We start from the raw sequence: 16,412 nt of genomic DNA, 5'->3' as shown, positions 1-16,412 counted from the left end.
AGCCAGCAAGGCAGGTTCCTCTCCCAGGGCTCTTCCAACGCCCCCACTGCCCTAGATCAGTGAGCCCAGGTATGGGTCTGTGTGAACCCGGGGCCTGACAACTGCCCCAGAGATGGGAGGCGGCCCTGCTCACCAGCCCCTCGGTCTCCTCAGTCGTTCTCTGGAAGTGTGCGGCCATTGCCATGTAGTCTCGCATCTGCTTGTGACACTCCAGGCACTTGATACTGTGCCGGATGAGCCTCACGGGGTCCGGGTAGAGCGGCAAGGCGGGGAGTGGGGTGCTGGCATTGCTGGAAGCCTGGCCGGGCTGGGAGGGGGAGGGGGGCGCCGCGGCGGCTGGCGCCGTGGAGTTCGCAGGGGTGGACACGAACATCTGGTCCGCAGAGATGGGCTTCACAAGCAGCTGAGAGCACTGCATGACGAGCCCCTTGCTCTTGTGGTCGCGGGCGTGCCGGAGCAGGCTGCACTTGTTGAAGAAGAGCAAGGTCTGGGAGCACAGCGTGCACAGCACCTCGATGTGGACGCTCCGCCGGCCGTAGTGCTGGCTCAGGCTCTTCTCTAAGGCGAACGCGTCCCCGCACTCCAGGCAGCAGTAGCCACTGGCCGGCACGTGGATCCTGCTGTCCGCTGGCGGGCTGAGGTTGGGCGCGTAGAGGGGCACGGGGTTGGAGCTGTGGAGGACCTTGTTGAAGACCTCCAGGACCAGCGGGGCAGCCTTCTTCACCTGGTGGACCAGGGGCACTGACATCTGCGTGGGCTGAGGCTGACTCCGCCTCTGCACGGAGGACTTGGCCGTCACTGATGCGGCCACGCTGTGGGGGACCAGGTTCAGGTTGGCCAGGTGCACGGCCTTGGGCAGGAGGTTGGCAGGGGCGGGGGCGGAGGCTGGCGGCGCCGGGCTCTGCTGCGGCTTTCTGCCTGCCAGCGTGCCCGAGGCGGCCCCCTTTTGGCCCCGGGCCCCGGAGCTGAAGCAGGAAGGCGAAGGCTCACTGGCTTTCGCTGTGCACTCCTCCCCTTTCCGGTCACTCTGGGGGCTCCCAGGCTGTGCCCCCACCTCAGCAAAGTGCTCCACCCCAGACAGGGTGGTGGCCTCGTCCTCGGGTGCCTCACTCGGGGCCTCGGCGGTGGCACTTCCTAACGGTGAGCCAGAGGGGGACTTACTGGGGTCGTCGGGGTCTGGCAGGATCCTCGTGACAGTTCGCTTGATTTCCCCTGAAGACGTCTTGATGGTTTTGATCCTGACTTTGGGGATTGCTGGTGGGGAGCTGGCAGCCACGGAGGGGGAGCCCTTGCTGCTGCTGTCACTGCAGATGCTCCGAGGGCTGTCAGAGGGCTTGATGCTCTTTCGGGTGGCCTCCAGGGGGCTCCGGGGACTCTTTGGTGACTTGGGCATCTTGGGGCTGCCTTTGGAGCCCTCCTTCGCAGACCCTGAGGGATCCTTCGTGTGGCTGGTCTGATCCTCCTTGGCGACATTGGCCACTCGTTTAGCCTGCAGGGCCACCAAGGCCGCAACACAGGAGGACAGCTTGGAATGAGCTGGCTTGAGGCGCTGCCTGGGGGGGACTGCCGAGCCGGTGCCGAGCTCTGAGGCCAGCCCCTTGGGCTCTCCAATACTGTTGCCGGGATGGCTACTGAAGTCCAGGGCATCCCCAAAGAATCGACTGGCATCCAGTTCCTTGTGCACCTCCAATGCTTTCTGCCCACCTCGCTCGTGCTCCTGCGGACTGCCAAGGGGCAGGGGCTCAGGCTTGGGTTCTTTCTTACAAAAGTGATCAAACATATGCAGCTCCGGGACCGGAAACTTCGTGAGAGCCTCCAGGACAGGGCCCCCCACAGACCCACACCCGGGAGGGGCCGGGAAGTAACTGTCAGAGTGCTTGGGCTTCATCCCAAACCCATTGTCTTTGATGGCGTCCTCGGGCTCTGGGCTGGAGATCGGACTGAACTGGTTAAAAGTTGGTAACGGCTCTGACTTGGAGGCCTCCAGCTTGCCGGGGAAACCCCTGGTACTGTCTCCATTCATGAACGTGGAGTCAAACTTCCCACAGTTGTGGCCTAGACTGTGGGGGTCTGCAGGCAGGTCAGAGCCCCGGAACCCATTGTGCAGGAGGCTGGGGGCGATGTGGTCTTTCTCCGCCTCAAATGACTCCTGGCGGCTGGTGTTCTTGACGATGACGCTCACAGCCGGCACATCCGAGGCTGAGCCTGAGTGAGACAAGGACACGTTCTCATCCACACACAAGCCTGGGGGTTTGAGGGGGCTTTCATTCTCCTCACTGGGGGTCTGGATGGCCTCCTTGGCATCAAGGCTGGTGGGGTCTGGGATGTCAAAGGCAGCCAGAAGGTCGTCAAAGTCTGGAGTCTTCATATCCCCCATGGCTGGATGCAGGCAAGGGCTAGAACAGAAACAGAACAGAATTAGTGATGGCCAGATCCCACCAAGGCTCGATCCAACATCATCTTCATTGCATAACCCACTCACTAACACGCGTGCAGCCAGCACGCCCACACACAAATCCCCCACTCTGTGGGAAGCCACACCCCTGAGTTCTACCTCAATAGGTTTCCAAAATGCTGGGGATGCTGGAGGGAGGAGTGGAGAGAAAAGTTAGTACATTGTGACATGCCTGCCTGGTGGGCTCTAAGTATCAAACAGGGAAATACCCTACTGAAAATAGGGTACAGTCACATGATACTCCCTCAATTTCTCAGGGAATGTCATCACTCCACAATCATGCTGCTAAGTCACGTCAGTCGTGTCCGACTCTGTGAGACCCCATAGACAGCAGCCTACCAGGCTCCGCCGTCCCTGGGATTCTCCAGGCAAGAACACTGGAGTGGGTTGCCATTTCCTTCTCCAATGCATGAAAGTGAAAAGTGAAAGTGAAGTGGCTCAGTCATGTCCGACTCTTTGTGACCCCATGGATAGCAGCCTACCAGGCTCCGCCATCCATGGGATTTTCCAGGCAAGAATACTGGAGTGGGCTGCCATTTCCTTCTCCAGGGGATCTTCCCAACCCAGGGATCGAACCCAGGTCTCCTGCATTGCAGACAGACACTTTACCACCTGAGCCACCAGGGAAGCCCAGACTTGGCTATAATTTCTGCTAATTTACTCTTAGTAATTGATCATCAACTTTGTATAACTTGGTTTTTTGCTGCATGAATTCAATCAAATTCAAAATGGTTTACTATTGCCAGGATTTAAGCTATCTCATAGATAAACTCTAGCCTATTATATCATCCCCAAGTTTTTTTTTTCTCTAGTCAGTGTCTGCTTGATTCCTTAATTTTCACCCCAAATTCATTACTGGTTGGTGAGTGGATCACTAAACCTGAGGGACTGGGTGACTCTCAAAGAAGCACACAGTCACCAAGCTGACCAGGGAACAGTTAAGCCCTCAAGTTTACTTTAATACACAAAGAAAAGAAAATCTACCTGATTTCTTCATGCTTTGGAGAAGCAAAGCTACAAAACTATTGCAAAGGAGGAAACCTGAGGCCTTCCATTAAGAAATTACTAATGCACTCACTTTTAGTTGAGATGTGGGGCTGGCTGGTTCAAACCTGCTGAGAAGAGGAAGAGAAACCCAACCATCTCCCTGGTTCAGCCCATAAATCCTGCATCTGCTGTAGCATCCCAGAGCCTGACATGCTTAAGTGTCTCTTACACCACGCTGGTACTGAAAGCCTTTGTGAATGCTGACCGACACAGCTCTTTCATAAAGCAGAACAGTGGCTACACAGAACCAGATAAGGGGTGAATCCCTGGGCCCAGGAACCCTAATGCCAGAAATTGGTTCTAAGAACAAAAATTCACCCGCAAGTTATATGCAAAAGTGTATGGTATTATTAAAACAACACCAAAAGGAAACACATGCAGACATACAAAGAAATCTAAATGTCCATGGACAAGGAATGGTTAATAGACTATTATGTAATCGTTAAAAACTCCAATTATGAAACCTAGGTAGCAACATGGAAAATCACTTACAGTGTTAAGTTTAAGAAAAGATAAATACAAAAACTATGTCAAACTATAACAATGTAAAACTTAGCATGCATTTGGGCCAAGATTGAAAGAAAAAAGTGATTTATGCAGGGTTGTGGGATTACTGGTGGGTTATTTTGTGTGTGCTAGTAGACTCCTTTTATAATTTAAAAAAGGGAAAACATAGGGAAAAAAAGAGAAACACTTAGAATCACAGGGGACCAGTCAGCATAGGTGTATCTATTGCCACCCCATGGGAACAACAGGCTTGCAGGCTTGATTTCTTGTCCCACCCCACCAAGCCCCAACAAAACACACCTGCCTTCTTAAAGAGTTCTCACAGAACACGAAACAGACTCCTCCCCAATTGGGAAGATGTCTAATTATGGTAGATACTAACAAAGTGAAACCCCAATTATCTTAACAGAATATGAGCTGGCAGAATCACTGAAGAGATGTAAAAGTTTCTGGATAACAAGTGATTATCTCGTGGGACAGAAGTGTTGGAGCCCATAAGTGAGGGGAAGACACTGGGTATGGTGGGAGCACCAGGTCCCGGTACCAAGTAAGCTACTACGCAGGCCAGTCCCAAATGTAAGGAGATACCTGTGTGGTATCTGCTTTACCTTCCACTCCCCAGGGCTCCTCTTCTGTCTAGGAAAACATGGTTGAGGGAGCAGGGTTGAATAGACTGGTCTTTTAAGGGGCTGGGAAAAGCATGTGGGAGAGGAGTGGTGGCAGCTGGCGGGGTGCTTCAAGGGTCAGTGAGGAGCCCGCCACCTTTACCTCTGAATCACAGAGATCCTACGTGAAGTCCTGTTCTCCACACAGAGAAACCTCAGGAATGGGCTGAGAATGGTCAGAGGTCAAAGCAAAAGCTATCTATTGCTAGCAAAACCAGAGCTAATAAATGGTATGGCGGATCTCTATTTAAAACAAACCCCAAAAATTTAACATACCTTTTATGAAAAAGGGGAGAGGAATAGTCTAAAATGTTAAAAATATCTCAACAGATGAAATTTTCTTTCCTTTTTATCTACACTTTAAAATTATTTCCTCAAACTATTTATTTCAAATTTTATTACTTAAGTAATTTTATTACATTATATTTTTAACATTATGAAAAGAAGAAGAAATTAGGCAGGCCAAAAAATTTGAGGAATTTCTTACAGAGAGCTCCAAAAATCATTACTATAAAACTCTTAAAGTATATCTAGCATGACTCAGCAAGGGACTGCCAGCTACAAAATTGGTGAAGTAACTTAATTAAGATTAAAGGTGTAGTCAAAATAATAAGCTTCAGTTCAGTTTAGTCGCTCAGTCATGTCTGACTCTTTGTGACCCCATGAATTGCAGCACGCCAGGCCTGTCCATCACCAACTCCCGGAGTCCACTCAGACTCACGTCCATCGAGTCAGTGATGCCATCCAGCCATCTCATCCTCTGTCGTCCCCTTCTCCTCCTGCCCCCAATCCCTCCCAGCATCAGAGTCTTTCCCAATGAGTCAACTCTTCGCACGAGGTGGCCAAAGTACTGGAGTTTCAGCTTTAGCATCATTCCTTCCAAAGAAATCCCAGGGTTGATCTCCTTCAGAATGGACTGGTTGGATCTCCTTGCAGTCCAAGGGATTCTCAAGAGTCTTCTCCAACACCACAGTTCAAAAGCATCAATTCTTCGGCGCTCAGCTTTCTTCACAGTCCAACTCTCACGTCCATACATGACCACTGGAAAAACCATATCCTTGACTAGACAGACCTTTGTTGGCAAAGTAATGTCTCTGCTTTTGAATATGCTATCTAGGTTGGTCATAACTTTCCTTCCAAGGAGTAAGCATCTTTTAATTTCATGGCTGCAGTCACCATCTGCAGTGATTTTGGAGCACAAAAAAATAAAGTCTGACACTGTTTCCACTATTTGCCCATCTATTTTCCATGAAGTGATGGGACCAGATGCCATGATCTTAGTTTTCTGAATGTTGAGCTGTAAGCCAACTTTTTCACTCTCCACTTTCACTTTCATCAAGAGGCTTTTTAGTTCCTCTTCACTTTCTGCCATAAGGGTGGTGTCATCTGCATATCTGAGGTTATTGATATTTCTCCCGGCAATCTTGATTCCAGCTTGTGCTTCTTCCAGCCCAGCGTTTCTCATGATGTACTCTGCATAGAAGTTAAATAAGCAGGGTGACAATATACAGCCTTGACGTACTCCTTTTCCTATTTGGAACCAGTCTGTTGTTCCATGTCCAGTTCTAACTGTTGCTTCCTGACCTGCATACAGGTTTTTCAAGAGGCAGGTCAGGTGGTCTGGTATGCCCATCTCTTGAAGAATTTTCCACAGTTTATTGTGATCCACACAGTCAAAGGCTTTGGCATAGTCAATAAAGCAGAAGTAGATGTTTTTCTGGAACTCTCTTGCTTTTTCGATGATCCAGTGGATGTTGGCAATTTGATCTCTGGTTCCTCTACCTTTTCTAAACCCAGCTTGAAAATCTGGAAGTTCACGGTTCACATATTGCTGAAGCCTGGCTTGGAGAATTTTGAGTATTATTTTACTAGCGTGTGAGATGAGGGCAATTGTGTGGTAGTTTGAGCATTCTTTGGCATTGCGTTTCTTTGGGATTGGAATGAAAACTGACCTTTTCCAGTCCTGTGGCCACTGCTGAGTTTTTCAAATTTGCTGGCATATTGAGTGTAGCACTTTCACAGCATCATCTTTCAGGATTTGAAAAAGCTCCACTGGAATTCCATCACCTCCACTAGCTTTGTTCGTAGTGATGCTTTCTAAGGCCCACTTGATTTCACATTCCAGGATGTCTGGCTCTAGGTCAGTGATCACACCATCGTGATTATCTTGGTCGTGAAGATCTTTTTTGTACAGTTCTTCTGTATATTCCTGCCACCTCTTCTTAATATCTACTGCTTCTGTTAGGTCCATACCATTTCTGTCTTTTATTGAGCCCATCTTTGCATGAAATGTTCCCTTGGTATCTCTAATTTTCTTGAAGAGATCTCTAGTCTTTCCCATTCTGTTGTTTTCCTCTATTTCTTTGCATTGGTCGCTGAGGAAGGCTTTCTTATCTCTTCTTGCTATTCTTTGGAACTCTGCATTCAGATGCTTATATCTTTCCTTTTCTCCTTTGCTTTTTGCTAATTTAATTAAGATTAAAGGTGTAGTCAAAATAATAAGCTTCAGCACACACCAATGTCTGCAAACTGTTGCAAGCAGCCAAAGTTGGAAACAGCAGACCACAAAAGGCTGCCTGCCTGCCTTGCCTTACCTGGGGGCAGGTCTCAGGACACAGGGTGAAGGCTCCTGCCCCAGGGCCACAAATACCAGTCTAGGATCCATGGCCCACCCTGCAGAGCATTCAGTAGAGCTCACCCTAAAGCATCTGAACAAGCCAGATGCAGACCTGGTGACCTAACCCAGTGATCTAGAGCGGCCAATCAGCAGGCAAGGCAGGTTCCTGGGGCTCCGGGGCCTAGGCTGAGAGCCAATCTCCCTTTGAGATGAGATGGTGGAAATGTGCTATGATGCATACAAGTCCCTTGAGGGTGAAGAACAACTTCAGAACTGGCAGACTGACACTGTATCCTCTCAGAATAACTTTCAATTCAGGGAAGATCTGGAAACTAAAAAAATTAATAAAGTGAATATAAAAGTCCCAGCTTTTATTACAGGGTCTACCTGCTGCCCAGGACATTCTGCCAAACTTTTAAGTTAACATCAACTAGATGAGAGGGAGGGAACACCGTGATTTTGAAAGGGCCCTCATCAGGCCTGATTAACCTAGTAGAATTCTTTGGAAGGATAAAAGCAATATAATTATGGCAGAACTAGTAGGCAGAATTTCTAATGCCAAAATTCCACCAGAGAAACCAACAAACTGAATTCCACATTTCTGTGTGTATGTCTGTCTTTATCTGATTGTTGTTTATGGGAAATCATGAACAACAGCATTTTTTTTAAAACTACTGACCAGTTCTGGACTGGAACTTGATAAACTTTCATAAACTTTGATAAGCTTTCATAAACTGCCTAGAATGGTAGTTTCCAACCCATAGGGCACCCAACTTCATATCCACAAACATGCTTTCAGTGACCAGCCGTTAGAAACACCACTACTGGGACTTCCCTGGTGGTGCAGTAGATAAGAATCAGGCTTGATCCCTGGTCCAGAAGAGTTCACAAGGTGCAGGGCAACTAAGTCTGTACACCACCACTGCTGAGCCTGAGCTCCAGGGTCCAGGAGCCACAACCACTGAGCCCATGTGCAGCAACTACAGAAGGCCATGCACCTAGAGCCTGTGCTCTGGAACAAGAGGAGCCACTGCAACCAGAGAGCACCCCCTGCTCACCACAACAAGAGAACACCTGCACAGCAACAAAGACCCAGCACAGCCAAAAATTAGCTAGGAAAAAAAAAAAAAAAAAAAAAAAAAACCCCCACTACTGAATAAGAGTTCATGAAAAAATTAACTTGAAAACGAGGTATCATATTTAAAATGCTTTCGGAACCAATAATCTAGCAGAAAATACACTAGGCTGTTAGATTCACAAGGGAAGAGGTTTATCTGTCTTGTTCACCACTGCATTTTCCATTAGGCACTCAATAAATATTTATTGAAACAATAAAATGCAACCTTCAAGATTGCAAATGGCCTAAAAGCTGTTCCAGAAATCAAAATGCAAAATTAAAAGACAAGTTCTCAGGAGGCTGTATGAATAGGCAAAATTATGGCAAAGAAGCCTTAGTGAAGGCAAACGTGAAGGAACACTTATGGAAAAGCAATTCCAATTACACTTTTAGAATAATGGGTTCTGAGCTAAACTGTTCAATAAAGAAGCATCAACTTAGACTGTTCCCTTAAGACATTGTGTTGCATGTCTCATCACAGAAAGCCCAGAAAATACTGGGCAGTATCAGAAAGGACAGTGGAAACAAAATAAAACTCGTGATCCCACCCTTATTCAGAACCACTCCGTGTCCACAGCAAGATGTGCTGTGCAGTTTTGGCTCCCTATCTTAAGAAAGATGTACCAGAATTGGAAAATGTCTCAAAAAATGAGATTGAGTAGATGGAAAAGCTTTCTAATAAGAGCCTAAAAATCAGAGCTCTATTTTATTCTAGAGATGATGGTTTAGGGGCAAGGCGGAGCATAACTGAAGTATAGGTTTATTCACCAAACCTCAAACACTGGAGAGTAGAAGGCTGCATTTTTGCAGTCTGAAGTAAATGAACATATAGGTCCACAACAACGTAATCCATTAGTCAGAAAATATACTGAAATTGTTAAAGGAAAAATACATAAACATGGTAACATCCACATTTACTGAAATTTAGAAAAAAAATTTTAATGGCTCTGAGAAACTGAAAACTTGGTGGCCTGTTTTTCTTAACAGCGTTAAGTTCAGAAACAACAGATTAATGAGAGTTCAAAAACAGGACATTAAGTGGGGGAGATGCCCTCCAAATCTAAGAAAAGTCTGTCTCTATTCAGTACAATCTGTCTAATGCGACAAGGCAACAAATAACATCGAAGATTTATAGAACAATGGAAATGAAAGACCACATGATTCAGGAAACACTGGGCCGTGAGACCACAAAGACAAGTTTCTCTGCATCTGCCACTGCTTGCTGGATGAAGACTACAGGGAAGGAAGAAGATATGTGTGTTTTACAACCTGCAGGTGACCTCTTTACGCTGCTGCCCCACATGATCAAATGTGGTGTAAATACTGACATCATCCATGTTCAATTATTGTTATTAACAGTTAAAGGTTTAAAAGTGAATAAATAGAAGTTACCCTCAGCTTTTTATTTTGGAAGGAGCATCCCAGGGGATAAGAAAGCAAAAAATTACTCAATCTGTATGAAAGCACAGAGAGAGAAAGAGAAAGATTACTTAGCAGATACTAAGAAAGCACTTGGGTTGGTTCCCAGGTGGGAGAACTTCTGAACCAAGATGGAAGCTGGACAAAAGAGAGAATGAGTGAGCAAGCTGCTACTCCCATGACCTGCAGGAATGTCAGTCCGGACGTTCAGAAACGTCAGAAAAAGACATTGCTACTATGGGGCTAGAGATGGTAGCTCAGTGAAACTTTAGCTGGATCAAAGGAAACAGGAAGAACTATCCTTCACCAATTAACTGTGTGAGGATCTTGGGCAAGTCTTGGCTTAATATGTAAAATTAAGCTAACTTGAAGGACCTCTGAGAAACTGAACAGGCTAGGCTACAAATTAAAACTATCGGATTTCTATGTAAAACTTGAATCCTAAAGAAGACAAGCAGACTGTCTACCACATATATACTACTGCCCTCCTCAATACACACCTGAGGCCTCCTTACAGATCTAACTGACCCCAAGTCATGGCCATTCTGAGTTGGTCAGTGGCCAGCGCTTCATTTCATGAGGCACCTGGTATTCTACTGCTGCTGCTGCTGCTAAGTTGCTTCAATCGTGTCTGACTCTGTGCGACTCCACAGACGGCAGCCCACCAGGCTCCCCCATCCCTGGGATTCTCAGGGCAAGAACACTGGAGTGGGTTGCCATTTCCTTCTCCAATGCATGAAAGTGAAAAGTGAAAAGTGAAAGTGAAGTCGCTCAGTCGTGTCCGACTCTTAGCGACCCCATGGACAGCAGCCTACCAGGCTCCTCCATCCATGGGATTTTCCAGGCAAGAGTACTGGAGTGGGGTGTCATTGCCTTCTCCCCCTGGTATTCTAATCATTAGCAAAAAACAGCCAGAGAGAGTCTCAGCTGTATACAAGAAAACTGTGCCCCAAAGGACCCACACAAAAACAAGAAAAAGTTCCATTTGTCTCTTTGTCTGGTCTTTGCCAGAATGATTGCTATAAAATGCTTATCTGATCCCGTCTCAAAATCCCATCACCTTCAGAACAGAGCTCAAACTCTTCCCCAGCAGGCAGAATCCATTCCCATCTGCTCTGTGTCCACCTCTCCAGCCGCTGCCCAGGGTACCTTTCAGTTACTAGTGGTTCTCCCCAACTTTCTTGTGCCTGTAGGTCAGAGCTCAAGCTGTCCTCCTCACTGGCCCCCAGTATAAACCTGCCCCCTGCCCCCAGAGATCATGCTCCAGGCGCCCTCCTCCTGGACGCCTTCTCCAAAGAGTCTGCCTTTCTCTTGCTCTGTGGCAGCGCTGCCCAGGGGGGTTGGGATCGTGGCCTTTGCCTCGAACACACCTAACACACCTGGCACCCAATGGCATGTGGGCTGTCACTGCCCCCACCCCTCCCAGAACCTTTTCCTGAGGCCCTTCAAACCCTGGCCGACACACCTGTCCCTGCCTGCCCTGCCCAAGGTGTCCCTACTTTCTCCCTCTCTAGGCCCTTCCACCCCCAACCAAAAATTACATTTCCCAGGAAGAGAACTGCAGTGCAAGCATTCTGACAAGACTCACAGGATGTTGGAGCTGAAGTGGACCTCAGGAATGACCTGGTCCAGGGACTTCGGAATACCTGTCTGCAGACCGCTGATGGACCTGCTGCAAAAGAATAACACAAGGAGTGACTTTACAACAGAATCCCAGGTTCCACTGTAGCAACTCTGATTCAATGGGCCTGGGACAGATCTCTGCATTGGTTTTTAAAGCTTCCCAGTTGATTCCAGGGCTCTGGACTAGTACGACCTATTCATTTTATTCATGAAGAACTGAGGCTCAGAAAGAACAGGTTCACCCATCTCATAATGATCCAATGCCAAGACTTCTGTGGGCACCGAGGACACAAAGGGAAGGCCCAGACCCTGTTGCTGAGCGCTGTCCCCGCTACAACCCACTGAAAACACCGCACAGCCACACACCTGTGGGCGCCCCCCCCAAATGCTCATCAAGGGGACACGGGCCTCCTAGGCAAGGGAGGAGGACGCTCTCTGACTGTCCCTGTCAGAAGTCACCCCACCCTCCCTCGTGCTCCTGTTTGTTTCACTTATGGGATAACTGCCTACCTTTATTTCAGTTACTTCAGTAACATGTTCTCTCTTCTGCTTCTTCATAAGCCCCTCAGTAGGCATTCACTACATCATTAATTAATCGGTATCCCTCGATTCAAGACTTAGCTTTCTACCTGGAGAGGCATCTCCAACCTAATGTGGCCAAAATCTAACTCTTGATTTCCTCCTACCTTCTTTCTCACTCAGTAAATGCCAACTCAAGCCTTCCAGATGCTTAGGCCAAACCTCTGCATCCTCAAATCCTCTCTTTCCCCTCATAACCTTCATCTAAATCCATAAGCAAATCCCATCAACTCTACCTTCAAAAATCCAACCATTTCTCAGCACCTCCAATCATCTTCTCCTCTTTCCTGGATTCCCACAAAAGCCTGCTTGCCTGGTCTCTTTGACTCTACTGTTGTTGTTTAGCCATAATTCGTGTCCAACTCTTTGCAACCCCATGGACTGCAGCCTGCCAGGCTCCTCTATCCATGGGATTCTCCAGGCAAGAATGCTGGAGTGGGTTGCCATGCCCTTCTCCAGGGGATCTTCCCAGCCCAGGGATCAAACCCATGTCTCTTGCATTGGCAGGTGGATTCTTTACCACAGAGCCACCAGGGAAGCCCCCTTGCCTCTACTACTCATTTTCAACACAGCAGCCAGAGTGCTGCTTTTAAAACACCCACTAGATCATGTTCCTCCTCTCCTCAAAACTCTTCCAGATTGTCCCATTTCATGCAGAGTAAAGTCCAGTCTTTACCCTAGCCTACATGCCCAGGATGATCTAACAGTTCTTCAACCATGCAGGGCAAACTCCTGCTCTGAGTCTCTGCATTTACTATTCCTCTGCTTGGGATGTTCTTCCCCTCAGATTTCTGTGGGCTCACAGATCCCAGCAGGAGCAAGTACTGCGAGAAGCCACTTGGTTAAAAGGGAATGGGACCCAGGGGCTGAGTAAAAGGGAAGACAGGGCTCCTGCTGTCCACACACCATCCTGAGGAGTCCCCACCCACTGAACTTTGTAAAAGCATCATCTCTTGGTAGCAGAGACCCCCAAACTTGGGCAAGAAGCCTCAGACCTACTGGGAACCAAGCATTCACTCCCAGATCAAAAGGTCCCCTCTGGTACCTACGGTGGCTTTGCGTGTGTCACCAATCTCATCTACCACAGGTAAACCAGAGTTCTGGAAATTTAAGGGTTGGGGTGAGGGGCAAATGTGCTGTTAGTCTTGGGGTGTCTCTGCAGCTCCCTAGCTCACTACAGAGTTCGGGAGTCAGAGAGTCAAAGGCCTGGTCAAGGCCGCCTCTCCCAGCTGCTCTGTTCTCACTCCCCATTTCTTCTCCTCACAGCTCCACACATAAACATATACTCTTCTCCTTCCCCTCCCTCTCATCCCCGACTCCCTCCTCCATGCCCTCTCCATCCCTCCTCTCTCCCTCCTCCTCGCCCCCTCCATCCCTCCGTCCCCTCCTCTCTTCCCCTCCTCTCTCCCTCCTCCACACCCCTCTCCATCCCTCCATCCCCTCCTCTCTCCCTCCTCCACCCCTCCGTCCCCTCCTCTCTTTCCCTCCTCTCTACCCCCTCCATCCCTCTGTCCCCTCCTCTCTTCCCCTCCTCTCTCCCTACTCCACGCCCCTCTCCATCCCTCCATCCCCTCCTCTCTCCCTCCTCCATGCCCTCTCCATCCCTCCATCTCCTCCTCTCTCCCTCCTCCATGCTCTCTCCATCCCTGTTCCCTCCTCTCTTCCCCTCCTCTCTCCCTCACACTTTCTTCATTACCCCTTCCTCTGCTCTCTTCTCTCCTTCTCCTAAAAGAGATCTGGGTGGGCTCTTCCACATGGCTGCTCAGATCCCAGGCAGCTAATCTCCTGCAGGAACACAGGGCCCCAGACAAGGCAGCTTTTCAGCAACAGCTTGGCGTGGCAATGGACCTGACATCCAGGTGTCCACACGTGTGCCCACTACATATGTCTCTGGTGAGCCATGGGAATGACAGGGAATAACGTGCTCAAGAGGACATCTCTATGTGCCCTTCCACCATCAGACAAAATGGAATATTAAAAGTGCTTATTTTTTAAAGATATTATCTGTAAAATGTTCACAAATAAAATGATGTGATATTTGGGATTTGCCTCAAAACAAACACAGGGCAGGAGGAAGAGGGAGGGGACACAGATAATAAGGCAAGATTGGCCATGAACTGATAACTGTTAGATCTGCTGTGAGGAATGCATGGGGGGTTATTATGTTATTTTCTCCGTGTATGCACATTTCAGCATACTAGGGACCAGACTCTTGGAGAGCCAACTCTACAGGTGCAACTAGCCAACCTCAAAGGTCATACCCATTAGGATGGCTGTTATCAAAAAACAAACAAAACAAAAGCAGAAAACAGCAAGCGTTGCTGAGAATGTGGTGGAGAAATTAGGGTCCTTCTGAATTGCTGGTGGGAATGCACTGTTTTCCATAGTGGCTACAATTATACAAACACAGTGGACCTAATACTTCTAGGCACACAGCCAAAAGAGCTGAAAGGGACCTCAAAGAAGTATTTGAGCATGATTCACAATGTCCAAAAGGTGGGAAAGAACAAAACAACCCAAGGATCCATCAGTGGATGAATGGGTAAACAAAATGTGATATAAATATAAAAGGGAGTATTATTCAGTCATAAAAAGGATTGGAATTCTGATCAGGCTAAAACATGGATGAACCTTAAAGACAATACGCTAAATGAAATTAGCCAGATACAAAAGGACAAACACGGCATGATTCCACTTAATAGGAAGTACCTAGATTAGCCAGATTCATAGAAGAAAAAGTAGAACAGTGGTTATCAGGGGATAAGGGGAGAAAGTATCAGGGATCATTATCTAATGGTACAGAGCTTCAGTTTGGGATGATGGATAGGTTCTAGAGATGGATGGTGATGATGGTTATGTAGATGTCCTTAATGCCACTGAACGTACATTTTTAAATGGTTAAAATGGTTTAAGTCAACTATATTTCAAGAAAAATAATAATGAAAACACTCAAAAAATTCTAGGATCCCCTTTAAAAGTGGTTAAAATGGTCAATTTTCTTATGTATATTTTACCACAATTTTTAAAAATAATAACAGCTACCAAGGAACATTAAAAAAAAAAAAAAAAAATCACCGTGTCCAGACTTTCAGCTCTTCAAGGCCTGCTCAGGTGAACCTAGACATCATACCTCAGTGAGGCTCTCAACACAAGGGCGTGGCAGGTGTCGCTGGGGGTGCAGAGCTATGGAGAAAGGAACAGCTTCTACCTAGGCACATGGTCTAGTTTCCAAATACCACCTAGGAAAGAAGAAAAAGAAAATGTCTTTTAATAGAGCTGAAGGGCAAACATTAAAGTAAGTTAATAATAATAATAAAGTGTAGGTCAGACCCTGAGAAAAATCTCCAAATGTAATTCAAAGCAGGCTTCAAATGTAATCCAAGATAAAACCTTCCCCAGTCCCAGAAGGGTTTCACAGGTAGCTCAGTGATAAAGAATCCACCTGCCAATGCAGGAGACAAAGGAGATGCAGGTTCAACCCCTGGAGTGGGATGATTCCCCTGGAGAAGACAACCCACTCCAGTATTTTTGCCTAGGAAATACCATGGACAGAGGAGTCTTCAGGGCAACAGTCCACAGGACTCTCAGAATCAGACATGATCGAGCAACTAAACAACAGCAACAACAGTCCCAGATCCTCTCCTTTTTGCTTATCACAGTGTGGTGGTTCAGAATCCAGACCACCTGGGTTCAAATCCAGTTCTGCTGCTTACTGCCTTGGGCAGGTTTTCTCACCTCTGTGTCTCAGTTTTCCTGTATGTAAAACAGGATTACAGGAGTTAAATGAGGTAATCTCTTACCCTGCCTTACACACATCAAATGCACGTGTTTGTTAGGTATTTTGCCACCAACCTCAGTGGTCAGCAAGCTTCACCTCATAATTTTTCAGAGTGCCCCTGCAGACAACTGGATCCCTAAACACCAGGCTTACTGGAGACACGCACAGGAGACAGAGACAGGACACATGAAGGCTGCTTACCCCTCATCACAGCTCGCCCTCCAGGGCTCAGGAGGGCACAGAAGCAGAGGGCCAAGAAGCATGCGAGGCGCCTGGGGGCAGGCAGGCTGGGAAGAGTCACAGGTACGGGAGAGACAGGGAAGGGACAAGCACCAAGCAGGGGGTGAGGCAAGAGGGAAGAGGTGGGGAAGCGGCCAGACCCTTCTTCTTTGTTTTAACAAGCGGTCCTCAACTATACCTGAATGGAACCAACTCGGGAACCCTGGAAATGGCCACAGCCCCCCAAAGATTCCACTGTAACAGGCCCATGTGGAGAAACCCTCAGGTGCACGCACACAAGCGACAGAACAAAAAGTCTCATTTCTAATTCTGCTCACTCTCACTCTAAGTCCACATTCCCTCATTTGGCTTCATTTTTGTCTTTG

At 47.7% G+C, this 16,412-nt stretch overlaps 1 protein-coding gene across 5 annotated transcripts in view; it reads right to left on the bottom strand.

Annotated features, from left to right (window-relative positions):
• ZNF592 (zinc finger protein 592) overlaps positions 1 to 16,412 on the bottom strand; it is a 49,011-nt gene that overhangs the window by 19,618 nt on the left and 12,981 nt on the right. For 2 of the 5 annotated variants that reach the window (XM_070358337.1, XM_070358335.1), the window contains exons 2-4: positions 15,105 to 15,268; positions 11,416 to 11,499; positions 134 to 2,396 (exon numbers count right to left, since the gene is read on the bottom strand). In XM_070358337.1, the coding sequence (XP_070214438.1) occupies positions 134 to 2,377 (2,244 nt within the window). In that variant the 5' untranslated portion in view covers positions 2,378 to 2,396; positions 11,416 to 11,499; positions 15,105 to 15,268. The remainder of the gene's footprint in view (positions 1 to 133; positions 2,397 to 11,415; positions 11,500 to 15,104; positions 15,269 to 16,412) is intronic. The other 3 variants (XM_070358338.1, XM_070358336.1, XM_070358339.1) reach the window with 3 other exon arrangements.

Source organism: Bos mutus, chromosome 21 (genome assembly GCF_027580195.1).
Source record: "Bos mutus isolate GX-2022 chromosome 21, NWIPB_WYAK_1.1, whole genome shotgun sequence".
Taxonomy (NCBI): Eukaryota; Metazoa; Chordata; class Mammalia; order Artiodactyla; family Bovidae; genus Bos; species Bos mutus.
The sequence above is the reverse complement of the archived record's forward strand: the minus strand, read 5'-3'. Positions and strand labels throughout refer to the sequence as shown.